Here is a 27,737-nt window from a genome sequence, read left to right as displayed (position 1 = left end):
CTTCGAAACATCAAAGGCAGCACTTCGAGATCTTTTCTATATAGTTATTTAATCATGGTAGTGTGATGGATTGATAATACCTCCATATCTCAAAATTCATATATAAACAAAAAGTCCAAATTTTAAACAGGCTGTCGCCAGATGTCCTTAGCGTCGATTTAAAGCCACGGTATTTTGGTAAACAAAGACACAAACCTTTGCAAAGCTTGACAAAACTAAGCGACGCTACTTCGCTTTCTGAGAGAGCAGACAACTTAGCTAGCATTTTTCAAGGAATCCTTACGTGTGTTTATATATTTCTATCATGGTATGAAAGTGTAAATCTGTCTAATCTATTTACACACTGATGTTTAAAGACGTCACGCTCCTTCACGGGTATGCATGCCGTAAGGTCGATGTATGTAGAGTTAAATGGCCCAGCTGGTGAGGGGCTAGCCAAGGCCCGAGAGTCCCGTCCATTCACTGCTTTCTCATATTCACCGAGTTAAGAGGGAACACCCGTGTATATCAAGATTTGCATCATGGTAATGTATGAGAAAACGTTATTGGTGTGATCCTATTTTTTTTCCCGCCAGGAAGTGTGGTCAGGTGGCCTGCGTGCCGTGGAAATAACACTAGGGGGCTGTAACCTGAGTTTCTCCCAACTTATTTGATAACGGTTTCATCAACTTAGTTGCAGGTAACAAATATATTGTAGAACTGTTTTATCCCTCAGAAAGAAGTTTATTCCCATTTCCTGTATATATAACGATATAACGAGAAAATAATAACCCGCCCATCCAACAAAGCCTAGTCCTATACGTACGTAACCTCTGTTCGTTTGCACAGCTTGGGTACGTAGGGCTACTGGTAATATGCATTTCATTCATCAGTTCAAGGAACACATCCATAGTTTTTATTTTTATTCTTTTCGTAAAATCCACAGCTATAGTTCTCATGCCATTATCCCACGCCTTACATTTCTTATCCATGGTGCACGCAATCACTAGCATAAGAGAATAATAGGAGGAGTGGGCAAAGCCAACAAGACAAGCCTTTCTTTTGCTGAGTTGCACCTCGCTGTGGTGGTCCGTGAGGGAGAGTCAGTCGGCGGAAGGGAGGGATGGAGAGGAAGGTAGGCGGAGCAGAGGCGGCGGCGACACACTTGTGGCGGGCAGCGGGGCGGCGGCGGTCAGCTGGCCCGCCTAGCGCCCACAACAACCACCACCACCACCGATTCCGCTCCACCCCACCCCATTCCCTCTTGAACTTCAACGTTGAAGTCGTTTATAATTTAAGGCCCGCACAATCACCCGTTCCCTCGACACCAAGGTTCCTTGCTCGACAGTTGACACTCACCAGCATTGTCCCCTACGAGAGAGTAGCCCTATATATAGCTGCCATTACGTAGTACAGACCTGCCATCCCCGAGGCTGTAGACTTTCTCCCCGAGCTAAAGAGTGAGCACAAGTATCACCTCGACTTGTAGCTGTCTCACTTGTGAATGAAACTAAAAACAAGAACTGATGTATTTACCAAAGAAAGATTAGATGATATACCTCAGGGAGAACAGATTTACAGGGGAGAAGAGGTAGAAGGATTAACCGACATCAACATAAGTAGGGAGCTCGTGATTAGACAGATAGATAGACTTAAGTCACTAAGGCGCCAGGGCCAGATGAACTTTTCCCCAGGGTAATAAAGGAATGTAAAACTGAAATCAGTGGGCAGTTAACAGAAGTATTTAGGAAGTCACTAGACACAGGGGTGGTGCCTGTCTCATGGAGGCAGACACACGTTATTCCAATATTTAAGAAGGGTGACAAATCTTCAATGGAAAACTATAGGCCGATTAGTTTGACGTCAGTTATAGGTAAAATGCTTGAGTCAATAATAGCTGATAGTATTAGGGACCATAATTATTGAGACATAATTTAATTCACGACTCACAGCATGGGTATATTAAAGGAAAGTCGTGCCTCACTAATCTTTTATCCTTTTACAATAGAGTATACGAGGCAGCTGACAATGATGAGAGCTATGATGTAGTTTATCTTGATTTTAGTAAGGCCTTCAATAAGGTACCTCACCAGAGACTGTTAAGTCAGGGCTCATGGAATAAGAGGAAAGGTATTTGATTGGATTAAGGCGTGGATTAGCCACAGGAAACAGAGGGTTACCATTAATGGTAAAAAATCCGAATGGGGTAATGTTACCAGTGAGATTCCTTAAGGTTCAGTTTTAGGCCCGCTTTTATTCATTATCTACATCAATGACATAGACAATGGGATAACTAGAGACTTAGGTAAATTTGCAGATGACACCAAAATAGGACGCACTATTAGGACAGGGGAGGATGCTAAAGCACTGCAGGAGGATCTCAACAAACTGTCACCTTGGTCAGAGAAATGGCAGATGAATTTTAACATTACCAAGTGTAGCGTACTTAGTGTAGGAACACGCAACCCATTACACGGGTATAGTTTAGACTCCATAGCGATAGACAGATCAGAGTGTGAAAGGGATTTGGGAGTGTTAGTGAACTCTGACCTAAAACTAAGGAAGCAATGTATTAGTGCGAGGAATAGGGCTAGCAGGGTATTAGGCTTTATTAACAGGACGGTAACCAACAGGAGTGCAGAGGTCATCTTCAGACTCTATTTAGCGTTAGTTAGGCCACACTTAGATTATGCTGTCCAGTTTTGGTGCCCACACCACAGAATGGACATCAGCTTGCTAGAATCAGTTCAGAGGAGGATGACCAAGATGATTCAGGGGCTGAGGAACCTCCCATATCAAGATAGGCTGAAACATCTAAACTTACATTCACTAGAAAGACGAAGAGTGCGGGGAGATCTGATAGAAGTATTCAAATGGGTCAAGGGTTACAACAAAGGCGATATAAGTAAAGTACTGAAAATTAGCCAGCAGGATAGAACACGCAGTAATGGATTTGAATTAGAAAAGTATAGATTTAGGAAAGATATAGGCACGCATTGGTTTAGTAATAGGGTGGTGGGGGAATGGAATAGACTCAGCAATCCCATAGTTAGTGCAGGGGCGATAGCTTGTTTTAAGAGTAGACTGGATAGCTACATGGACGAGGATGACAGGTGGCAGTGAGGTGTGGGTGCAGTAAGGAGACAGGGTACTGGAGCGTACGCCCGTACCGAAGGTAAATGAGGATCAAGCCTCTACCTGTAACCCCTGAAACTACACCTCACCCATCGTGAGTAGTGGGGGGGATTCTGGAGCTGCCTTGTGTAGGCCACTCGGCCTCTTGCAGTTTCCCTATGTTCTTATGATGAATTTTGACACAGCAGGAAGAGGAACTGTTAATCCAGGGGAAGAAAACTGCTCTCCACTGCTTGTGTTGTTGTTTTTATTGTTGTTCTCTGCGGTTTTCTAATTTTGTTGTTGATGTTGTTACTGTATTGTTGTCAGATCTGCTAAAATAATTGATTTAGTTAGGAGGAAGAGCAAACGGAGGAAGGAAGTAGGAGCAAATGGAGGAAGGAAGGAGGAGGCTCGGAAGAGGATTAGAAGAGGAAGAAGGAAGAGGAGACGAGGGAGGATAAAGACGAATAACCAGAGGAGGTGGGGAAATAATGGTATTGTAATTTTCTTATTATTGACACGGTTTTCCATTATTTCATATTTTTCTCTTTAAATTTGTTATTATAACATTGCTCCTCCTACAACTGGCGCTATTTCTACTACTACTACTACTACTACTACTACTTTTTTTTCAACTTTTACATAAAAGATATCTCCACCCATGTTTATTTTCCCGACACATAATCATGGAGGGCTCCATAGCTTGGAGGTCATTACTCATTAGCCCCAACTCTGTTCGCTAATGACTCTAACCATATCACTAATACTACTTAGCACTAAATCTATACATAACACCCTATCATTTATTGCGTCTAAATCCCCCTTTCCTTCCCTACTCATGTCACTCCCGACCCCTAATGCCACTCTCCACCACTGTGGCCTCATAGTCCATATTGGAGATGTTGGTGGCTTTTGGGCTGGAGTGTCTTGTGCTCCTGAGACACGTAGGATGGCCGACCTGAGCAGGGAGAACAAGAGGCGACACCTCATCCAGGCTACAACGTGGCTCCTTGGCTGATGCTTCTTTTCTGAGATCAGTTCCGCGAGTCATGCGTAGAAGCATCGGGCCCTGGGACCCATCCCGCCGGATGTGGTGAAGACGAGGGAGGTGAAGCTGCCCTGATCCACATATTGGATTCATTCACCGTATGCCCTTGTCTTCTCCTGCTCGTTCCTGTGGTGGGTGGCTTCCAGGGGCAGCTCACGGTGGCAGGCAGCCATCGGGTCGAATATGCGGATGTCCATGAACGCCCGCTGTCCGCGCACCCAGAATCCGCGGGAACTTACATCAAACCCGTGTCTCATGTGAGGTATGGGCCGTCCTGTACCGAAGATGTTCGCCATCCAGGGGAAGCAGTGCCGGCTCGGTAGTGACGTCTTGGCATACCTCCCCGAACATGCTGGCTGTCAGATCCCTCACCTCATCGTGTCGAATACAGACGAAGCCTCCCTTTTTACATGTCATGGTGTGGGTGACATCATTATGGTGATCCACATGCACAGAGATCAGGCAGCCCCTCAATCGGCCAGCCATATCTCAGAGCAACGGCGTCGACAAATTCTTGTTTGTTGAGGCTGAAGCCTTTTGCTCTGATTGATTGCCTCCTGTGCTGTGTGGATTTTTCTACCCATTTCTGTGGACAGGTGGTGTGTTAGACGGTCCAGCTCGTCTTTTTGGGCTTGTTGTCTTTCTTCTGAGATTGTTCTTTTGATTTCTCTTATTTCTGTTTGGTCTATTTTGTCCTCTGCCTCCTACTTCTACTACTACTACTACTGCTGCTGCTGCTACTACAACTACTACTACTACTACTACTACTACTACTACTACTACTACTACTACTACCATTACTATTGCTACTAATACTAATACTGGCGATACTACACACACTCCCTCTCTCTACGTTGCCAGCCCATGACTCACTTGAGCTGACCTCTCTATCCCTTGGCCGGTCAAGGTCACATCTCTCTCTCTCTCTCTCTCTCTCTCTCTCTCTCTCTCTCTCTCTCTAGCACATAAAAAAACATAAATAAACAGCCATCTGGGGGGGGGGAGGGGGGGGACCACAAATTCCCCCAAGGAGGACTCCCCTTCCGGCTGCCGACTTGAGAGATGTCTTGATAACTCCTCAAACCTCTTTCTTATAAGTTTCTGCAACATTCGCGGTCTTCGTTCTAATTTTCATTCTGTGGAACACCATTTCTTCTCCTCTAAACCTCACCTTCTCTTCCTCACCGAAACACAGGTTTCTAAGGCTACTGATAGCAATCTCTATTCTGTTCCCTCCTTCTATCTCTATCCTCAATTTCAGTCCAAAGTTGGCTGTTGTGTCTACGTATGCAACGACATCACTTGCTCTTGTGCCCACGACCTTGACTCTTCAGAATTTTCCAACTCTGGCTAAGAATTTATTGTCATCCTATTACTAAATACATCTGTGCTGTTTATCTCTCACCTAACTCTACTAACTCTGTAAATTTTTTTGACTACCTGAACTCTAAGTGGAGCACATCTTGACCCACTCTCCTTTCGCTGAAATCTCCATCCTAGGAGATTTCAATGTTCACCACCAGCTTTGGCTTTCATCCTCCTTCACTGACCAGCCTGGTGAACAAGCCTACAACTTTGCAATCCTCAACGATCTAGAGCAGTTGGTTTAGCACCCTACACGTATTCCCGACCGCCTTGGAGACAGGCCCAACATACTAGACCTCTTCCTTACCTCAAACCCTTCTGCTTACTCTGTCAAACTGTTCTCTCCGTTGGGCTCCTCCGATCACAACCTTATTTCTGTATCCTGTCCTTTCGCTCCTGTACATCCTCTGGACCCACCGAAGAGGCGATGCTTCTGCATGGCATTTTGCTTCCGCTCGATGGGACGCCCTGAGGATGTACTTCTCCGATTTCCCGTGGAATGATTACTGCTTCCAGGAGAGAGGCCCCTTTGTGTGTGTCCAGCGCATGACAGAGGTGAATGTCGCTGGAATGGAGGAACACATTCCACGTACTTTCTCTATTCCTCATGCTAAAAAGCCTTGGTTTAATCACGCTTGTTCTCGTGCTATCAAAGATAGAGAGGCAGCTCACAAAAGGTACCAGAGCCTTCGCACTCCTGCTAACCATGATCTTTATATTTCTGCCCGGAATCATGCCAAATGTATTCTTTGACTTACCAAAAGCTCTTTCTAATTCTTCCAGAGACTTCTGGCACTTAACCAAAAATATCTCCTTCACTTTCACTTCTTCATCTTTCCCTCCTCTCCTTAACCCTGACGGTAGCACTGCCGTCTCATCTATCTCTAAGGCTGAACTCTTCGCTCAGACTTTCTGTAAAAACTCCACTCTGGACGATTCGGGGCATATTCCTCCTACTCATCCCCCCTCTGACTCCTTTATGCCTGTTATTAAGATTCTTAACCCCGGATCACCAGCGTTATAAATTATACTTTATTACCAGACTTGTCCAGGATTCCGGACACATTTTGCAGTGCAAAAAACAAGCTCTTGTACATCAGTGTATTTTTGTCATTGACGGTTTAGAGAGGGATAATCATCGGGTTCACTTCACTTGGGTGCCATCTCATGTGGGCATCCCTTTTAATGAACAAGCGGATGCTTTGGCTCGGCGTGCCCTTAATAGGACTCCAGAAGGCACTCCTGCAGAATATACTTATAATTATATCAAGGGCAGACTAAAACTCTACACACAAAGCTCAATCGACTCTGACATTGCCAGCTGCTATGTCCATGTTTCGCAAGACACCAGTGTCACCTGCGGTAGAAGGAGTGCCTTATATGATCTTGTTGTAATGCGTCTTAGACTAGGGTATAAATACTACTGGGAGGTGAGTGGTGCCCCACCCGAGTCTTGTGCTGTGTGCGCCAGGCCGGGAGGTCACACTCTACAACATTATGTCCTTGAGTGTCCTGCCATAGCCTGTTACCGTCCACAGGGCATAAGTGATGTGCCTTCCCTTGTCGCCTGGTACATTAATCATAACATTGTAGCTGCCATTATTAAAGAGTACCCAAAGTTTGCTGCCAGGTGGTAGGTGACTGCATTTGTACCTACTCAGGAATATTGTCAGTATTTACATTCTAATTCCTTTTTCTGTTAACCAACCTCAACTTGTGTTTGTATTTTTGTTCAATGGAAATATTTTTTTGTAACTAGCCTAGTCAGGGGTTTGTCTGCAAGACCAGCCATCTCCCTTTGTTGTATTTTACAACAATATATATTTCAATTCAATTTCAATTCTATCTCTTAAATTCCGCCGCCATGTTGCCTCTCTTTCTATCTTCTATCGATATTTTCATACTGACTTCTCTTCTGAACTTGCTAACTGCATGCCTTCCCCCCCTCCCGCGGCCCTGCTGCACTCGACTTTCTACTCTAGTTCATCACTATACACTATCCAAACTCCTTATGCAAGAGTTAATCAGCATCTTCACTCTTTCATCCCTTACACTGGTAAACTCTGGAACAGCCTTCCTTCGTCGATGCATTTCCTCCTGCCTATGACTTGACCTCCTTCAAGAAAAGTGTATCAAGACACCTGTCCACCCTAAATTGACCTCTCTTTTGGCCACTCTTTACTTTTGTCTATTATGGGAACAGTGAGTAGCGGGCTTTTTTTTCTACACTCTTTTTGTTGCCCTTGAGCCGTCTCTTTTGTTGTATAAAAAAAAAAAAATATATATATATATATATATATATATATATATATATATATATATATATATATATATGATTGATTTTATATAAGTTCATTGCTTATTATTGGCGATTTTCCTCAGTATATAATAATTTATTTAAGAGCAATGCTTGTTTAGGTAATAAAATTGCCTGCCATTACAATGCTGATATTTCTGAGTTAGTGGTTGTCAGCGTCTGTCCGCTTCCCCAGAGCCCACGTCAGCATGAGGGTTCAGCATATTGTTTTCCACGAGACGGTGCCGCGTAAACTTTCCATAGCGGACTGCATCAAGGTCAGCCGTCCGTCACCTTGGTGTTCCCTGAGAAGTTGTGGTCACGTGAAGCATTTCTTTTCGTCAGATTATGGCGTTGATGGCAAGAGGACAGCATGCGAATCCCCTCTGGACACATTAAACGCCTTCCTGTAGGTGCGCGGCTGCGATGCTCAACCTTGATGGGGGGTCACGTGCCCCGCTCCGGCAACCAGTAAGGCAGCCCCGCACCTCACGTGTCCCCACTTTTTAAAAGGCCACAGAGATGCAGGACTTTTAAGCCAAAGAAGTGTTCAGCACCACTTTTTTTTCTTTTTTCGTCACAAGAAAGAGGGGCGCGGTTGTCAACTTGCATGAAATTTAAGATATTTTACCTTACCACTGTGTGGACGGGCAACAGGGGCGGGGATTGAACACTGTACCACCACATCCTTATTTCAATGGCAAGCTCATCAACCTTAAAATATGGTTTACAGTTACAGTGTGTGTATCCCCGGTCCGTTGACCAGCTGAGGCTGGGGCCAATGGATCGTTGGGACGTGCTGTGATCGACTTGTTGCGTAACAAGAGACGCCGTGGGACAGCAGAGTTCAGGTGTGTCAGAGGAAGTGGGCGTGTGATGCCAATATCTCTCACCTAATGAAGTAAACGGATCATCACTTTTGCAGGCGGTGGCTAAATATTTCACAAAATTTCTAATTTACTATTATATAATATTAGTTGACCCTGCTGTAACAAAATAGTACTTGGAGATCACTGGACTCGTGACTGAAGTATTCCTCCACGCTTGCAGGTGTCCTCCACTAACCGGTCAAGGTTCAATACAACATCCCAGCAAAATGGCATGCAAGCCGACAGTGCACCTCCACGTCCATTATGGCAACTATTACGCGGCTGTGTATCTATATCTGCACGCCCTCGTCGACAGACCGGCTCCCTGCTATACGGGCCGCCTCTGGCAAAGGCCACCACCACCACCACGGACCAACCCTGACTGAGCAGTGAGCAGATTTCCCGGGAGGCTTTCGACGCTTGATATTCTAATCAATGTAAAGGTTGTTGTTCAGTGAAACGTTGTCTTTTACTACTAATAATGACAGAAGATCCATAACAATTAGGTATACTACTTCGATCAACAGGAGACTAAATGAGTCACAAGAAAAATCCCTCGACTCGACAACCTCAGAAGAAAGCGAATATTCGCCAAGTTTTCCTGTAGGGGATCAGCGCTTACCCTGTGCTGCATCATCCCTCATCCTCGGCAGCTGCAACCAGCGCCACCGCCAGGGACAGACATGTGCTGAGGTATAGAAGAATGCCACGCGGGACAGTAAGTGCCTGGCATGGAAAAAGGGAAGTAAATTGGTGTGATTTGCCGTGCCAAGGCTTGCAGCGTGCATACGTGTGCGTGTGGCTGGTGGTGGTGTGTGGTGTGGTGACGCTAGGTGGGGGCGGCGTCGTACTGGTGGTGGGCCCGTGGCTCCTGCAGCATCCAGAGACACACTGCCACCACACGGAGACTCTGGACCAAAGATGTGAAGGCTGGGACATGACAGGGCGAGGCGACGGTCGTGACAGCGTAATGAATAAGGAGTCTCCCTTTCCCCGACTGTTTTACAAGGTTCCGTCAATGGTAGATGAGACAAGGAGAGTAACATCGGCAGTTCATTCCTTTGCCCAACCCCTTCGCAATTCTGACTCCCAGCCACAGGGAGAAAACCTCGCCCAACGCCTGCAGAGCCTTCTGAGGGAGCCCACAGCCACTTGCAGGAAGCTGATCAGGGTGGGCGGTCGGTCCTGCCTTGGTGCTTACGATGGTTCAAAAGTGAGTAAATGATACTGAGTGAGTAAATCAACGGAATTAATAAGCGAGTAAATTTGTTCAGAAGTGAGTAAAGGAGTGATCCCGTGACCTAAATTAATTAAACACTGAATGGGTAAATATGTGAGTGACTGACTGACCGTGTTTCTCTTTCTTGAACGAGTGTAAAAAAAAATACATCGACTATTCCTTCGTAGGGGTAAATGAAACCTGTCGACTCGATTGGGGTACGGAAAATAAGTAAAATGTTATCACTTCTTTTCGTGGGGATCAGATGGTTTGTCTGGACGAGGGGGCCGGCGTGGTGCCCAGAGACTGTCTCGTGTATTCCTTCGGTGTGGGCAACGACTTCACCTTCGACACGCACATGCAGGTGAGAAAAGAAGGGAAGAACATCGCCGGACACACACTCTCTCGTTTACTTCCAAAATCCTTAAACTATATTATCCATAAAATAATGTACGCTTTTCCTATCTATTTGTAAGTAAAATATGAAGACTTTTTTCGACATTACCATGTTTCTTTTTTAATATCATCTTGTTAGTTCTGTAGTTCATTTTCCAGCGAGCTGATAGAGATCAACGTAGCTCATCGCCCCCTCTTCCTGTTCTTCGCACACCCACTTCCGCCCTCGGCAGCTGTAGTGTTAAACCAACGTTTACATGGACGCTTTAATATGTTTAGTTTTTTTTTCTTCTCCCTCTTAAATCCAGCATATATTTTGCTTTACATTTATTACTATACAAGACTAACGCACACCTTATTAATTGCGACGTGCGTCACCTGGCTGGCGATGGTCAGGACTTGGGCTGTGAGGTGCATGCCTTTGACCACGACAACGACCACGAAATCTACGACCACCGCCTGGGACCCACCGCCTTCTTTCACAAGACCCGCATCGGTGCAGAGACGGGATACACGAGGTAATTTCTACCCAATATCTTTGAAATCTTTGTCTTCGCTTTAGCAAAAATACATAGCTAGCTATAAACAGATAAAAAGAAAAAAAAAACGTAATTTTTTTCATAGATCAATCAGCATTTATTTTTGTTCTTTGTCTTCGACGGTGTCTCTCTTCTACTTCTTTGCCCGATACTTAACTAAAGTGACACGAAAAGGCACCGCTAAACTGTGCATTTTTATCAAACAAAATATCAGCAAATTTCAATACATCTACTGATTTTCTTTGTTCAGTGTGGCCGGAAGCATCTCACAGCTGTCCGATCACATGAAGATGCATGGGTAGCTAAACGTTGCTCTTGAATATGAATTTTATATAGGGATTTTAGAGTGGAGTGGAGCGTATACCCCAAAACGTGTCCATTTGTTTTCTCGTTATCTGTGTTGCTTTGTGAAAGATACAGGCAAAGCATGGCTGAGGTAAAGCTCTCGATAAGTATGTGTTCTGTTTGCGGAGAAGCTGGAAAAAGGCACCCTTGGTTGTGAGGAGACGGCTGCTGTGATTATAGCTTGCTCTGGAATGTTGTGTGGGCAGAGTCAGCTGAGAGGGCCTGTTGGACGGGGGCTGGGCAAAGGTAAAATTGGGGACCAATGCTAAGCTGCGCGTGGCCCCGGTGCTCACCGTTTCGTTGGCCTTTATGTGTGTAAGAAGCCATTGGAAAGTATAACACCAGGGTTGCCACAGTTTACCTTCATCCATATTAAGGATACTGGTTAACCTGTAATTAGGATAATTAACAACACAGGGATGAGCGAGGCCTCAGGAAGGGAAAAGGCATGCAGTTAATAAGTTTAAAGAAGTTTCATGAAAATAAGGACATTAAAATAGCAGAGGTGGGCAAGTGCGGTACTTAGTGTGGTAGTGCGGTAGTACCGCATCACACAAAAAAATACCGCACTACCGCAAAATTTCTGAAAATACCGCACTACTATGGACCGCACTAAAAAATCCTGCGGTACTTTTTGCGGTACTTTGAAAACTACCGAAGACGACATTTGCAGCGCGGCATGCTCAGATTTTTTTTTTTTTTTTTTTTTTTTTTACAGTCAATCGGTATTAGTTTTCAGAATCAATGATTCAATCAATCTGACTTTTCAGTTATTGTTCAAAATTAAATACTAAATAGACAGACTAAACTACTACACTGCGAGTCTTTCTTAACCCGCGCGGTGCCGGCCATTTCAACCCTGGACCCGTCCGTGGTGCCGGCCAATTTTTCATTGTACTATTTTAAGCATGTTTCCTTTGTTTGGATAGCCAGGATAGGCACTGAAGTATTTTTTATTTTGACTACCGCTACCTCAATACCGCACACCGCGTACCGCACTGGGAAAGAAAAAAAAAATGGGACCGCACTACCGCAACCGCACTACTGATTTTTCAGTACTGCGCCCACCTCTGTAAAATAGCAAAAGTAAGCAACAATGCGGTGGTTTTCAAGGGATAGAAAAATCTGTAAAGGAATACATTTATATGAACAGCTAACTGCCTGCGCAAGTCTAGCTGTAGATGGGGGCAGGCAAAGGAGCCATGCCCTCCCCAGTAACCCCTGGCCACAGTGAAAAAAGGCCTGCCTTGGGATCGGGAGGGTCAAGGGTGCTGATGAAGCTACTACAAGGCTATCGCGCCATCGCTTTCTCTACTCAAAACTCGATCCGCCCCTCTCCGCTACCCTTGAGTTAACCGATTATTATCTTTTCTAAAATAGGAGTGTCTTTAAATAAAATAAGCCACACAAGATTCCTCCCTCCCTCTATACCTTTCTTCCTCAACGGAAATTTTCATAATTTATTTTCTACTAATTAACAGTCAAAACCATGTAGTGTCAAATCATAAACTTGAAAACGTGATGTACTAATATATATATATATATATATATATATATATATATATATATATATATATATATATATATATATATATATATATATATATATATATATATATAAAGTTTTGTGAATGTTGTGGTAACGAAGAGATTGAGCACTGAGAGAAAAGTAAGAAGAAAGGAAAAGTAAGTGGTAAAGGATCATACAAAATTAGTTTCGTTGAAGGTTGCTCAAAGCAAGGACCGAAGTACGGCTAAGCTAGAGCACACCCTTGGCAGTGGGTACCCAGCCTGTCTCCCCAACCCCAACCCCTCTCCCCTACACACACACACACACACACACAGCTTTTAACGGCAAAATATAGAGCAGGGAGTCTCAACTAAGGGGGGAATTCTCCCTCAGAGGGAAATTTCAGGGTTTCAGAGGGGAGAGTTGGATTATATATTAGCGGACTCAAACATTTGTAATATCGATCTTTTTCATTGCCTTCAAGCTCCCCGGGGCGGCACAAAACGCGGTAAACATCAGTTACCCGTTGCAAGCATCCTGACAGACCGTGTGTCACAAGGCCCTGAACAGTTAGGTTGAAGATAGCTTACCATGGAATGGACCGCCGCACTACACTTTCCCTAGGCCTTCTGAACGAGTACCCCCCCCTCCTGAAAGTGACGCCGCTGCACCCCCTCCCGCAAGGGAAGTGACTCATGCTTTTGAGTCAGACTTGGAAAATGGGGTAATGACATTCTGACTGGTTAAAAGAGTGCATTGGGCAAACACGGTTGAGAGTAAAAACTTTGCAGAGAATTTACTAATATGGTTATTTATGGATCCTAATGACAGTTTGTGGGGGTCTTAATGTCAAAAGGGTACACTATATCAGTGCTGTCCAAACCTTTTCGCCTGTTGCTTCCTCTCCTTTACTCCTCTACTGTACCCCCCCAATGGCTTAAATTAAACTATATTATATTACATTATATATATATATATTTTATTTATATTATATTTAGGTTACATTACGCGTCCTCCTTCCTAGGTACTCCCCCTCCCTCTCTCTTTTCTTTTCCTGAACATGGTTTCTTTCTGCTGTGTGTGTGTGTGTGTTTGTGTGTGTGTGTTCATCGTTCACATACCCTTTTATTTCTGGGGTATGCCCCCCCAGGTACGCGGACTATTTGGACTATTGTACTTGCAATATGCTGATGGTTTTAATCCTTACAGGAATGCAGTCAAATAGCCTACTCTTGCTCCTTTGCCAGGTTCTGTGATGCCATCGCGTGTAACCCCCTCATCCATTATCTCGCCCTGGCAGACATCACCAAGTAAGTTCTAAATGCTATATTTTTCGACCTCTACTTTTGCAGAGTATTTCGGTATCATTCTTACTCAAGAATTATCTTCAGGGTGGTAGTTTGAATATTTTCATGTGCAACGTATTACTCCTTTTATAACGACGTTGATATTCGTTTCCATATATGCATAAAAGTTCTCGCCTCTTGATGAAGCTAGAATAAACTGGATATGGGAGCAGGGGGCACTAATTTTTCAGAGGCTTCTCTGTAAAGGCCTAATAATGAACGGCGATGATTATAATTAATCAAGTCCTCATACATCTCAACTCTGCAGGTCACTGGGTCATCAGGGCCGACGACTCGCTTACCTAAAGATGGACATTGAAGGAGAGGAGTGGACAGTACTGCGACAGATCCTGAGTCACCCGCCAGCCACCGCCACCCTCGCCGCTACCTCACAGCTCTCCCTCGAGGTATATGAATTTGCACGCATCGGCACCCTCTCAATAGCTCTTGAAAGTCTAGTTTGCAGAAACCCCAACATATTACTATAGTCAAGCTAACAAGCAGCTAGGCATTTCCAATATTTAAGAAAATAGTAGCAGCAGTTATATACAACCTTCAATGTAACAACAAACTAGATTTTCATGATCACTTAGTAATTATGACCTGTCCGGAAATACTTTCAGCATACAAGTCATTACAGTGTTGTTCACCTATTACTCACACTTTATCCACACAAGATTTAAGAACATGCTCTTACAAAATTAATCTTACCCTTAAGTCTTATGTGGATGAAGTGTCTTGAGTAAAAGCAGATGGCTAGCAAAGTTTATTCTATGCTGCTCGCCATTCTCTCAGGTTAGCTCTTGTAACTGTTCAATTCCCAACTACCCTTTGTGTAATTATATGCTCAATTTTTTTCCCCCCACCTATCAATTTTACACTGATAAAAGTTCCACTCCCAAATTGATACAATCTCACCTGCAGTGCATAGCTCTATAACTGGGAAGTCTTAAGAATCTAAGTTAAGACCATACCTTAACCCCTTTTACTATATTCCACTTTCAATCCATGCTAATGACTGTAGCTCTTCCATATTCCGCAACCAGTCACGAAACTAGTTTACTTCCTAATTATGTAACATTACTACCAGAATGTTGTACTCTGCCTATAATTGCAAGCCTGACCAAAGCCTCCTTTTTTATGCAAAGCCCTGAAGACACTATTGGACAGTACCTAGGAGGCACATAATAAGTCATTGCACACTTTTTGGCAATTGCCGGGCTTAGACTACTTTTACCAAGCTCAAATTATCTGAAAATTTCACTGTGCCTAACAAGACAAAATGTTAAGTGTTTTCCCTAGTAATTGAATTGCTAATATCCTAACACTATGCAACACGACCACATGGTGCTAATCACAAACATGTGGCAACTTGTTCCCTCTTAGATTCATCTGGATCTTAACGGGAACAAAACGGTGGTAGAGAAGAGGGAGCAGATCTCATCATATCTCTCGGTCCTCTCAAGCCTGAGCAGCCTTGGCTTCAGGCTGGTCAACCATGAGGAAAACGAACTCAACCCCCAATCAGAGGAGATCGATGGAACTCTCCTGCGTCTTTACTCAGAGATTCTCTTCATAAACACTAACAGCAGCATTATATTTCAATAATTCCGATCTTTCCATATTGCCCCAAACCCAATTAGTTATTAGATTGTACCCCAAAAATTTATGTCCATTCCTAAACACCAAGAGAAAGAGGCTGTAAACATCTTTTTTGTTCAATTATTTACTTGGAAAACTTATATAAACTTCACACCGTAAAATACTTACACCCATAACAAGACTGCATGAAGTTTCCAGGTCATGAGGAACTAATATAAATTAGATAAGGCATCAAACTAGGATGGAAGTTTCTTTCAATACCCTACATGTTTACACATCAACAATTTGGAACACTATTACCTAAACATTAATGAATCTAGTACTCAAGATTTTAAAACCAAATTCCCAAGACTGGAATGTTTACTGCCAGACAAGAATTTGACTCATTACCCATCTTTACACACTAACAGAAGTCGCAAAGCAAGTGTTAACCTTGACTAGGCATGCCTTGCACCTTCATCTTCCAAAGTTTAATGCACACCTACAGTACTATAGCATTGGAGATATCCCATATATAAATATATAGGTGGGTAAGTGCCGCCAGTCATTTACAAAGTCAAACAAATTCAAACCTGCATGTCACTTTGTGAACAGTACTGAAGACATCCAATATCTGTACACTGCATTTAGATGGCACAAACAATTAAGAGGACAAATTTTAATTCTACAAAATCAGATCTATTCTTATTAAATCCAACAGGAATTAAATACCTCATGATCATCCAGACTATCAAATGAATCCTTCCACAGCTAACTAGTATTTACAAGCATATATCAGCATCAACATCAACATTTATGGCTAATGTAGTCTTCAGCCATTTCATTTATTAAATAATTGAAGATGGAAATTCAATCAAGCCACCCTATACAAAATGGGAATGGGTAGTCTTAAATTACCACAACCAATGCCAGTAGCTGAATAAGCAGACGTGAGTAATCTTCATAACAACTGCTAACTGTAGTTTTCAGTCCAATTAAAACAACAAGTTTTTCATCACAATACTTCCTTGATCTACATATCACAGTGTATGCCACCCACTATATCCCAAATAGTATGCCAATATACTAATCCTTATAAGTGTTCAGTCTTCCCCCACCTGCCCCACCTCACACCGACTGGTATGCTCCCGACCTTTTGCGACGACCTACCAGATAGGCAATGAGCACAATCACTACTAGGCCAGCCAGAGCACAGCCAACAGCAATGGGTACCACATCCGAGGTGTTGTCGGCAGTGCAGTGTACAGCTGAAAGTGCATAAGTCACAGATTAAATTAAGATCCAATGGTTCATATCTTAAGTATTAACTTTCTTGTTGCACAACATTAAAAATGTTCCAGCCTATACAGTCAAAGAAAATGTAAATTCAAACAATGCAATACCAAATTAATGTTACTTTGTACTTTAAGAAAGAGCAAATATCTATACGAGTTGAAGTGGTACCACAAATTATTAAACACCTTTAGGTACAAAGCTTCCAATTAATGTTTGGCATAGATTCTCATAAGGGAGCTTTAAATACTCTGCTCAATGAGGTGAAACATTTGCAACAGAATCAATGAAACTTGAGTTTAAAGCAAATACGAAGCTAAGGACACCGACGACACTACTGGAAGTATACACGACTTAGAGCTATATTCCTTTTTGAAAGCCTCTATGATCTCTGGTCTTCAATGGATCAAAGCATACTCACTACGAAAGATTAGATGACCTCGGGTTCTGGGACAACTTATGTAATCTACTGAGTGGCCGATTTCATTAGATCATTTTTTCCTTTTAACTTAATGTGCTCTCTTGCTTTTCAAGTCTTATCTTATTAATGTCACACACCATTACTCTGTTAAATGGAGTTTGAAATCAGATGCCTGCTTCCATGTACTTACACTCTGCAAAGTTTTCCTGACCCTTTATCTTGTTGAAGGCCTGCATTTGGATGTTCTTCAGGGTAGATGTGACTGGAGAGCTGTAAGTATCCTTTTCAATGGTGGCAGTCACATTGTTGGTGGTAATGGAGGAGCGGCAGATGAAGCTGTGGTTGACACTCACTTCACCAGGGCTAAAGTTGTAATCTACTGTCAGGTCAAGTGTCTTGCCTGAAAGAACATTTTGAATTAGATTGATAATTATAGAGTAAAAAATGGTAACATCAAATTCACAGCTGTCTTGGATTCTGAATATTATCTAGTGGTAAATCTAAACTATTTCACACTAAGAGCATATATAGATTCTGTAAAACTATGGGAAGGTAAAAACTGGTTATATAGGCCTTATGCTAATCAATACTTGGCAGTCTCAAGCTTAGGAGTTATATCATAATGAAAGGAAGCCATTACAAAACTCCATCATTTAGTTTGATGAGGCTGCTAGTACTGACAAATATAGGACACTTACTCAATCCACTTTGGCTAACCTGAAGCTGTAAGTCTGAGAAAGGGACAAATAGGGACCCAATATGAGACTAGCAAAAATGCATGAACACATATACACACAGACACAAGAACGCACATGTATGTGGCTTTGAGAGCAAGGGTCACACGTCTCGCCCCTATTAGTGCTGGAGGTAGACTGACCTGGGTCATGTATGGTGGAATGCCACATGTCACTCCAACTTAGGGTCACAGGTCGCAAACATCAGTGGCCGTATCAAACCAGTGACACCACCCACGTTTGGACATTGGTGACTGTATTGTACCAGAAGGGTTAAGCAACTTTTTACTCTCCCATAGTTTTACAGAATAATTAGAAACAGAATTCTAGTAAGCTGGTGTAAAGTACTTTTAAGACTTCACACCATACTACACACCAGCATCTGTAGCATTTGCAAATGAGTCATCATCCATGAGCAGGGAGGCTGTGAGGGTTGTGAACATCCAGGCATCCTTGTCTCCAATTTCAAAGTTCATCCGGACAGAGTTGTTGTTTTTGTCCCAAGAGAATGAGATGAACTGATTGCCTTCAGTTGTATTACAAGACCCATCAACTGTGACACCAATGGATGGCACAAACACAGACTTGACTGCAGTTGTCTGAAAATAAGATGGAAATTTTTGGGTACTCTTCATAATGAACATTACATGTCATCTTTATACATTTTCAAGCAAATCTTTAATTCTGTCTAGCAGTGAACTAGTTATGGCTGAAGATGATTACTTCTACTTATCAATTAAAAGCAAACTTTTAAATCCTGTATAGACATGGAATTAAAGTCAGATCCAGGATCCGGACATTAGGGAAAAGTTACTGATGTGACAAAAGTGTATATATATATATATATATATATATATATATATATATATATATATATATATATATATATATATATATATATATATATATATATATATATATATATATATATATATATATATATATATATATATATATATATATATATATATATATATATATATATATATATATATATATATATATATATATATATATATATATATATATAGAAATAACAAGAGGGCCTGAAGAATATGAAATGGAACAAAAAAAATTGCTATTTACATTTTATCTTGAAAAAATGCAATTTGAGAATAGGTAAGGGGCTGCAGATTGAGAATATTGCATGTATGAATGAATACATGTCAAAAAAGAAAAAGTAATTTTCAAATTCATCAGACAAAAAAATTCACAGTATAAGTTGTAGACATCAGAGAAACACAAATGTTATGATAAAGGCAGATCTCGTGGTTGGTGGATTGTGTACATACATTTACGTATGTGTTTTCAATAGCTCTGGAACTTTCCACAACTTAAGTGCCTGATTTTGAGCTGGAGGTGAAGAGGGGTCAGGGGCCCCCCATGAACAAGGCCAACTTTAGGGGGCAAGCCCCATCAGAAAGAAGAACCAAAGTGTCCTCTACCCATCCCAACTCGCCCTGTGACTGAGCCGCAAGGGAAATGTTTTCATGCACCTTGACAAAAGATTGTCCATTAGTGTATTTCAAATGCAGGACAATAGCAAAGGTCATAAGGAAACAGGGGACATAAAAGAAAATGAAGGCAGCTGCATGAATGACACTCATCCTTTTAGGGATCCCAACAATATCTCTGCTTGCAGGTCACTTGTTTTATAGGTCTCTAAAGGTGAAACTTATGTTTGCTAAGATCTTTTCAACTGTATGCAAGGATTCTATTAAAAGAGGAAGAATTTTGAAGAAATATACCATTCTTACTTTTACTGCCTTGTTGACTAAATAAAAGTAAGAACTTTCTGCTGCAACAGAACGGTAAATAATTTCAAATACATATTATGCACTTGTGAATCAGTCAGACTTTAAAAGAAATATTGAAACGACTTGGAGTTGACAGGAGCAAGTATACAATTACAGAGCCTCCGCGGTGCAGTGGTTATGTGCCTAACTACAAATCTGCGGGCCCGGGTTCAAATCCCGGTCCATGTAGTAAGCATGCAGCTCACCCAGCTGTTCATTCTCCCTATGGGCTGGTCAATAAATGGGTACCTGTTGAACCAAGGGGAAGGTAAACTGTGGTAGCCAGGACGTCACACTGGCCCTGTATCCTAGAGTAATGGGTTCTTCCCACCACAGGTTCAAGGGCCAATGTGACCGAGATGAGCAACACAGTCACGCACAGCTAGTGTATGCCACCAACTTTACCTTTTTACATTTAATACAGAATACTGGTCCAGTAATGTATTGTGCTGAAAATTCTATGGGAGATTGTATTACAGGCCATTTAGGCCTCTTCCAGAAGATCTACTCAACTAAATAAGTAAAATTGATGCAATGAACACAAGAGGGCAACCTGAAGTAAACTGGGAGGACAGGATGGTAAAATACTTTAGAGAAGGTGCACATATGGAGTGAATGGGTATGAGGAAATGGATACTTATCTGCCATAGACATCCCCTTGTGGAAGCTCGAAGGACCAGCCACTTTTGACCATGAATCTTATATCATCACTTACTATTTAGAGAACATCAAACGTATGTTAAAATATCAAATATTCAATGAGATGCCATCACCCATGTAAGTCCAGATTCACATATCAGGTGAGTTTACTTACATTGTCACGGAGTGTGTAGTTGACATTGAAAAATATTTCCCCTGCTACAATAATGCAGGTCACATTATTTTCATCAGTCACGCTGTACTTGATGTCTGGCTTTGGCGGTGCAGTGGTGGTGGGGGGAGAAGTACTGGTAGAAGTAGTGACCTCTGTTGTGGTGGGGGTTTCTGTTGTGGTGGTAGTGGTGGTGGTCTCTGTGGTGGTAGTGGTGGTGGTCTCTGTGGTGGTAGTGGGAGGCTCTGTGGTTGTGGTTTCCTCAGTGGTTGTGGTTTCCTCAGTGGTGGTGGTGGTAGGAGTAGTGGTGGTGGTGGGAGTAGTGGTGGTGGTAGTAGGAGTTGTGGTGGTGGTAGTTGTGGTGGTGGTTGACTCAGTGGTGGTCTCGCTGCCTGCTGGGTCCTCAGCTTTGACCACAGACCCTGTAATTAACACCCATAATATAGAAACTTCATTCACTTTCATAAATAAAATTGGAACAACAATTTCTCCAAGTTATATTAAAATAATGTTGATAAGTAGCAAATGACAATGTTAAAGGCAAATGTGAGGCTTAATCTCCACAATGATGACTTTAGATATTTAAAACTACTAAACCATAACACTACAAACTACACAAATAGTTTTAACCTTAATTGCAACAAGTATATATTCCATGCTCTAAGCTTGGCATTCCCAAAGCACTTTGACAATGAAACAATAGTCCCAAACCAGCAGGCAATTAAAGGCTGGTCAGGACATGGGTGTGTGGAGCAGGTCATACAATGCCACCGTTCACTTCTACCCTTCACTTTTCTAATATTACCTTTATATTTGTCCAGTATGTACTATAAAGCCATTGAACTCCTATGATGTGTGATCATCCCTGTAACTAACTTGACAAAATAAATAAATAAATTATATACACACGTGTGTGTGTGTGTGTGTGTGTGTGTGTGCATGCGCAGATCTAGAATATGATAAACTGGTACTTTTAACTAGTCTGATTCCATGGTATAACATAGGTTCTTCAGTCCATGGTTCCTAAAATGCAGTTTCAATTTTAAGATAATGATTATCATGAAATGAGAAATAATGATTCGCCCATGGGGATTAAGTGGCCTCCTCGAAGGAAGGTAATTAATAGTATACATTCACCCATGTTTTAGTGACCCAAAGGCATACTCTCCATTATAGGAAGGAATTGACCCCTCTAACCCCTTTTAGCATCACTGACAGATGAATGTGTGTGTGTGTGTGTGTGTGTGTATTTACCTAGTTGTGACATACGGGAAAACAGCTACGCTCGCGCTGTCCTGTCTCCATATCCTGTATGTGTGTGTGTGTATCTTCCTGACAAGGCATGCTAAGATCAACATCCAATCGTTACAAAGGATTCCTCATTGTTTTCATGGTGACTGTCATCCACAAAAATATATTAAAGAAATATGTTTAACCATACACATATGCATTAATGACTGAAAGTAACATAATATTCATTCGTACCACAAAGCAAGTAAATTCTTTCATATTACTGACAATTAGGTCTGACTTCACATATCCTCATCAGGCACACCTCTGTGCTGTATATATTGACTAGCACACATAGCTAGAAATACATGAGCCAAGTTTCGATCCTGGCAGTAGGCACATAGCTCATCCACCTGTTCATCCTTCCTTTCAGGATGGTCAATAAATGGGTTACATGGGAAAAGTGACCTGTGGTAACCTGGATGTCACGTCTACCCTGTGTCCTGGGGTACAATGGGTTCTTACCAACCGCAGGCTCAATTGCCAAGAAAACGAAGATGAGCATGAAGGCACTGTGCAGTTTTGTTTATGCAACTATTTAATTTCTTTACTAATGGTAGGATGAGACAGCATCTAATGAATTTGACACCACTGCTTGGACCCCCGATTACTTTACCTAGTTGGCTACGCCTGGCGTCAGCAGCCACTTTCATCCTTCTTGTATGCGGGCACCCCTGAACTATTGGCGCGGTAAAAAATAAATAAATAAATAAATAAAAACGGAGACAACCTTATATAATGGGCAGAGTTGTGCCAGATGTAACCATCTGTTAAATTAATGTAGACGATTTGTCATTTGAGCAGTCAATGCAGCTGAACAATTCACCATGTGTGTGACTAGTGGAGATGCAAGTATCATTACCGTTACCGTTGATGAGGTTTCAGGCCCCGGTCCGCCACTGTAGCAGTGCTCCACAGGGCCGCCATCATTGTAACAGTAATATTAGCACCGAAAGTTGTCCTCAATCCTCATGTTTGTAAAGTCGTAGGTTTTAGTGAATAAGTAAGTTTTCAGCGCTTCTTGAAGATTGCCATACTGCCACTATTCTTAATGTCCCCGGGTAACTCATTATAGAGCCGCTGGGCACTCTTCTCAAATGCTCTGAAACCCAGTTCCAGGTTGACTCTGGGCTCATAGAGTCTATACTGTTCAGAACTGTCTCAGTGACATGGCAGTGTCCAAATGAAAATCCTGCAGTAAATTTCTCATATATCCAGGTTTACCAAGTCGTGTTGCTTGATAAGTCAAAACATTTTGTAGACTATTCGTACCTTAATGGGTAGCCAATGCAAGTCTACAAGTGCAGGTGTTATTCTCTTACATGGTAGCAGACCCTTTATTAGCCTTGCAGCTCTGTTCATGACAAGTTGTAATTTCTTCAGCAGATTTTTAGGAAGGCCATACTAAAGTGAATTATAATAATCCAGCTTACTAGTCACATGATTATATACAAGCATCTTCATGGTCTTATCATTCAAGTATTTCTTGACAAATTAAATATTTCTTAGATGGTAGCCTGCTGTTCTCAGTTTCTCACCACCTGATTGATCTGGTCTTTGAATGAAAGAGTGCAGTCAATTATCACACCTAAATCTTTAACTGCCTTTTTTACTGTCGTAGTGTCATCTTTAATCCGAAGAGTGGAAATATCTAGCCTCCTGAAATCCTTGTTCTTCCCCACAATCAAGCATTCAGTTTTATTCTCATTCAGCTTCAATTCTTAAAATTCATCCATTTCCCAACATCATCCATAGCTCAGCTTATCTTCAGTGTTTTCCACGTCACTCAGCAACTGATTGAACGGTGTATCATCGGCATAGTTTAAAATCAACTCCATGCTTTCTTAGCAAATGTGCAAGTCCAATAGTATACACACCATAAGACTGGACCCAGTAAACTTCCCCAAGGGACTCCACTTTGCAAAATTTTATGAGAAGAGAAAGATTTACCTATTTGCACACACCTCCACATACTATTACAATTCTATTGAGCCCTGCAACTCAAATTTGAATTGTGTATTAAACATTTAAAAAATCCACACTAAAAGTAATGTGTGAAGAGGGTTACATTTTTTAAATCAAGAAACCATCCGCAGACACTTGTGATGATTAAAAGATTTCCCCAATTTCATCGAAAATATGAAGAGGAAGGGTGACCTAGGCTGAAAAATTTACCAGTGCTGGATTTCCTGTGGCTGAGAGAATATGCCTCAGGATAAGCTGCAATCATTATGGGCCCAAGGGGCAAACTCGCAGTGCAGAAACGAGCCAACTATTTAAGTCACTCCAGCCTCCATTGTTCTTACTTAGTAAACCATTAGGGTTGCCTATGATATCCTTAAACACAACATTGTTTAATAATACTGTAGGAAATATATTGCGACAATCACACAAATGACACTTCCTTGGGGGTCCACATTCACAAAACTAAATTGGTCATTCCTAATCCTTCACATACCTCGTTTTGGTTTCATCATGCATTAGTAAATTACAGGTAGTTCAGTCGTCCCTGCGGTGCAGTGGTTAGCATCCCTAACTACAAAACTGTGGGCCTGGGTTCAAATCCCAGCGTGGGCAGGCCGTGTGCAGCTCATCAAGCTGCTTATTCTTTCTTTCATGATTGTCGATATATGAGTACCTGAGGAAGGAAAACTCAGTCTAATTATAATTAGACTTTGGGTAAACTACGGTAACCCGGATGTTACGTTGGCCCTGTGTCGGGTCAAGTTTATTTGCGATTCTCTCCCACCACTATAAATATAGGTAGCTCAGGGGGCCAACGGGACGGAGATGAGCACCGCCGCCATATGCAGACATGGCGTATGTATGCACTAAACTTGACATTAAATTTTATCAGCCGCTGCCCCAGATGGAAGCAAATCAAGGCACCAAACATCCTCCAACTAGTGCAGGAAGCCTTCTCATCGCCTACCTTCGAAAATTTAAATGTCATACGAGCAAACATCGACATAGTTTTCATTCTCTGTTCGTTTAGACGTTGGGACAAGTGAAGAAATGGGCCGAGGGAAGATAAATGGGTTAAGATTCGTTTTAGTACCATGCCAGTATTTCATTACCTACCTTATGAAACATCACTAGCTCTTCATATATCTTTTCTACAAACGTTCAACAATCATGGAAACTCTTTCAAATTCCAATTCAAGGACTATTTATTATTGAAAATAGGGGATAATATTCACAAAAGCGTATATATAGCCTCCTTTGGCGGCGGCCGCGGTGCAGTCTGTGTTGCGAGAAATACCTCCTAGCAGAAACACGTCGCATATAAATGTAGAGGGGAGGGGCCTGGGGAGGGGCGCAGCCCCCCGTTAAAAGGGGAGGTCGAGGGGGGCGAAGTCCCCCAGTTAGCAGGTTGCAAGGTTCGGTTGGAGTATTTTAAAAATGCTCCCCCACCCTAAACCCTCTGCGGCACCGTCGCCACGGCCGCCGTCAGAGGAGGCTACGCTTTCGTGATTAGTATCCCCTATTTTCAACAATAAATAGTCCTTTAATTGGATTTTGAAGGCGTTTCTATGATTGTTGAACGTTTGTAGAAAAGATATATGAAGAGCTAGTGATGTTTCATAAAGGAGGTAATGAAATACTGGTACGGTACTAAAACGAATCTTTACCGATAAATGAGTAAACAGCGACATAATTTTCATTCACTGTTCGCATGGACGTTGTGACAAGCGAAGAGGTGGGTCGAGGGAAGAAAAATGAGCAAACAGCGACATATTTTTCATTCACTGTTCGCATGGACGTTGTGACAAGCGAAGAGGAGAGTCGAGGGAAGAAAAATGAGCAAACAGCGACATAATTTTCATTCTTTGTTCGCAGGGACGTTGTGACAAGCGAAGAGGAGAGTCGAGGGAAGAAAAATGAGCAAACAGCGACATAATTTTCATTCTTTGTTCGCAGGGACGTTGTGGCAAGCGAAGAGGAGAGTCGAGGGAAGAAAAATGAGCAAACAGCGACATAATTTTCATTCTTTGTTCGCAGGGACGTTGTGGCAAGCGAAGAGGAGAGTCGAGGGAAGAAAAATGAGCAAACAGCGACATAATTTTCATTCGCTGTTCGCATGGACGTTGTGACAAGCGAAGAGGTGGGTCGAGGGAAGAAAAATGAGCAAACAGCGACATAATTTTCATTCACTGTTCGCATGGACGTTGTGACAAGCGAAGAGGAGAGTCGAGGGAAGAAAAATGAGCAAACAGCGACATAATTTTCATTCTTTGTTCGCAGGGACGTTGTGACAAGCGAAGAGGAGAGTCGAGGGAAGAAAAATGAGCAAACAGCGACATAATTTTCATTCGCTGTTCGCATGGACGTTGTGACAAGCGAAGAGGAGAGTCGAGGGAAGAAAAATGAGCAAACAGCGACATAATTTTCATTCTTTGTTCGCATGGACGTTGTGACAAGCGAAGAGGAGAGTCGAGGGAAGAAAAATGAGCAAACAGCGACATAATTTTCATTCTTTGTTCGCATGGACGTTGTGACAAGCGAAGAGGAGAGTCGAGGGAAGAAAAATGAGCAAACGACATAATTTTCATTTTGTTCGCATGGACGTTGTGACAAGCGAAGAGGAGAGTCGAGGGAAGAAAAACGAGCAAACGACAATTTTCATTTTGTTCGCATGGACGTTGACAAGCGAAAAGGAGGGTCGAGGGAAGAAAAATGAGCAAACAGCGACATAATTTTCATTCTTTGTTCGCAGGGACGTTGTGACAAGCGAAGAGGTGGGTCCAGGGAAGAAAAATGAGCAAACGACATAATTTTCATTTTGTTCGCATGGACGTGACAAGCGAAGAGGAGAGTCGAGGGGAGATAAATGAGCAAACAGCGACATTATTTTCATTCTTTGTTCGCATGGACGTTGTGACTATTAAAGAGATGGGAAGATAGATGTGCTCTAGTAACTTCGCCAAGAGTCTTCCAGCCTCTGCAACACTGGCCAACATCTCACGTGGCAGCCACATCCCTTCATCGAGCGGGGCAAGGGCCGGTGGGCGTCGCAGCGGCCAGACCGACCTGATCACATGACACCAGCCTGCCAGCCTTCCTTCCCCCCTCCACCACCACCCTGCCACCCCCGCACCGCACTCACGCCCCCGCTCCATCCACCTTTTATGACCTCTACACGGTCCTCCATATCCCGGCCATACATTCCACATCCGGGTCACAGGAGGTGGTGGAAAGGATCAGTCATCACGCGAAGTCATCAGTAGAACCACCCAGACGGACGACCTGCAATCAGCCTGCCATACGCCTACAAAGCACTCCACGCCTTCAGGACGCAACACTTACCCGCCACGAGCAGGAGCGCAGCAAATAAGACCGTAAACCGTGCCATGATGTAGGAAAATATCGGCCGAGCTGATACAACCTCCTCACACCACCGCTTGACAACTACTGCGTCAAGGCTAAGCTCCACCCTCCATCCCCGGCTGTTCCCCCCGCTGTAGGAATCAGTTGCAAAATAGCTCGCAGAAAGGTCCAACTTGCTTACTCTTTTTCTATATTTCACTCACCGCTATCGTTCACTACTTCAGTTTCGGCTCCAATGTATGGCACAAACATCAGAGCAGAACTTTGAATCAAGAGAAAGCTTTATAACGAACGAATAAGGTAGATTTATAGAAAGCATTGCCCCCAAGTTGATGTTCACTAAGTTCTTGCCTGTTTGGTCTGTTGGTCTCGTGTATTGCTTTCTTCCGGCAATATCAACCATCACAAAGATCACAGGTGGATAAACTAGAACAAAATAAGGCAAATTAATAGG

At 42.6% G+C, this 27,737-nt stretch overlaps 2 protein-coding genes across 5 annotated transcripts; one reads left to right on the top strand and one right to left on the bottom strand.

Annotated features, from left to right (window-relative positions):
• Nucleotides 1-58: 58 nt before the first annotated feature.
• On the top strand, nucleotides 59-16,471 carry LOC127007497 (uncharacterized). Of its 4 annotated transcripts, XM_050878591.1 has the most exons (8): nucleotides 59-524; nucleotides 8,539-8,656; nucleotides 8,856-9,887; nucleotides 10,159-10,257; nucleotides 10,686-10,807; nucleotides 13,931-13,993; nucleotides 14,298-14,436; nucleotides 15,416-16,471. In XM_050878591.1, the coding sequence occupies exons 3-8, from the start codon at nucleotides 9,378-9,380 to the stop codon at nucleotides 15,635-15,637; spliced, it is 1,155 nt and encodes a 384-aa protein (XP_050734548.1). In that variant the 5' UTR covers nucleotides 59-524; nucleotides 8,539-8,656; nucleotides 8,856-9,377; the 3' UTR covers nucleotides 15,638-16,471. The 4 variants fall into 4 exon arrangements, with proteins under 4 accessions (XP_050734548.1, XP_050734551.1, XP_050734549.1 ...); XM_050878594.1 differs by having other exon boundaries at nucleotides 8,856-10,257; XM_050878592.1 differs by having other exon boundaries at nucleotides 8,539-9,887.
• Nucleotides 15,974-27,430, bottom strand: LOC127007498 (uncharacterized). The gene is made up of 5 exons (XM_050878596.1): nucleotides 27,263-27,430; nucleotides 20,669-21,087; nucleotides 18,435-18,657; nucleotides 17,515-17,724; nucleotides 15,974-16,878 (listed from the first exon to the last, which is right to left on the bottom strand). Exons 1-5 carry the CDS (start codon nucleotides 27,306-27,308, stop codon nucleotides 16,739-16,741), a joined length of 1,038 nt encoding a protein of 345 aa, XP_050734553.1. The 5' UTR covers nucleotides 27,309-27,430; the 3' UTR covers nucleotides 15,974-16,738.
• Nucleotides 27,431-27,737: the final 307 nt, after the last annotated feature.

This window comes from Eriocheir sinensis, chromosome 35 (genome assembly GCF_024679095.1).
Source record: "Eriocheir sinensis breed Jianghai 21 chromosome 35, ASM2467909v1, whole genome shotgun sequence".
Lineage (NCBI taxonomy): Eukaryota > Metazoa > Arthropoda > Malacostraca > Decapoda > Varunidae > Eriocheir > Eriocheir sinensis.
The sequence above is the reverse complement of the archived record's forward strand: the minus strand, read 5'-3'. Positions and strand labels throughout refer to the sequence as shown.

Coding starts and splice junctions, on each gene's coding strand:
- LOC127007498 (XM_050878596.1), bottom strand. CDS start 27,308: ATGGCACGGTTTACGGTCTTATTTGCTGCGCTCCTGCTCGTGGCGG. Junction 21,088..27,262: donor TGCGCTCCTGCTCGTGGCGG/GTAAGTGTTGCG, acceptor TGTTAATTACAG/GGTCTGTGGTCAAAGCTGAG. Junction 17,725..18,434: donor TGCAAATGCTACAGATGCTG/GTGTGTAGTATG, acceptor ATGTTCTTTCAG/GCAAGACACTTGACCTGACA.
- LOC127007497 (XM_050878591.1), top strand. CDS start 9,378: ATGCCACGCGGGACAGTAAGTGCCTGGCATGGAAAAAGGGAAGTAAAT. Junction 9,888..10,158: donor GTGCTTACGATGGTTCAAAA/GTGAGTAAATGA, acceptor CGTGGGGATCAG/ATGGTTTGTCTGGACGAGGG. Junction 10,808..13,930: donor GCAGAGACGGGATACACGAG/GTAATTTCTACC, acceptor CTCCTTTGCCAG/GTTCTGTGATGCCATCGCGT.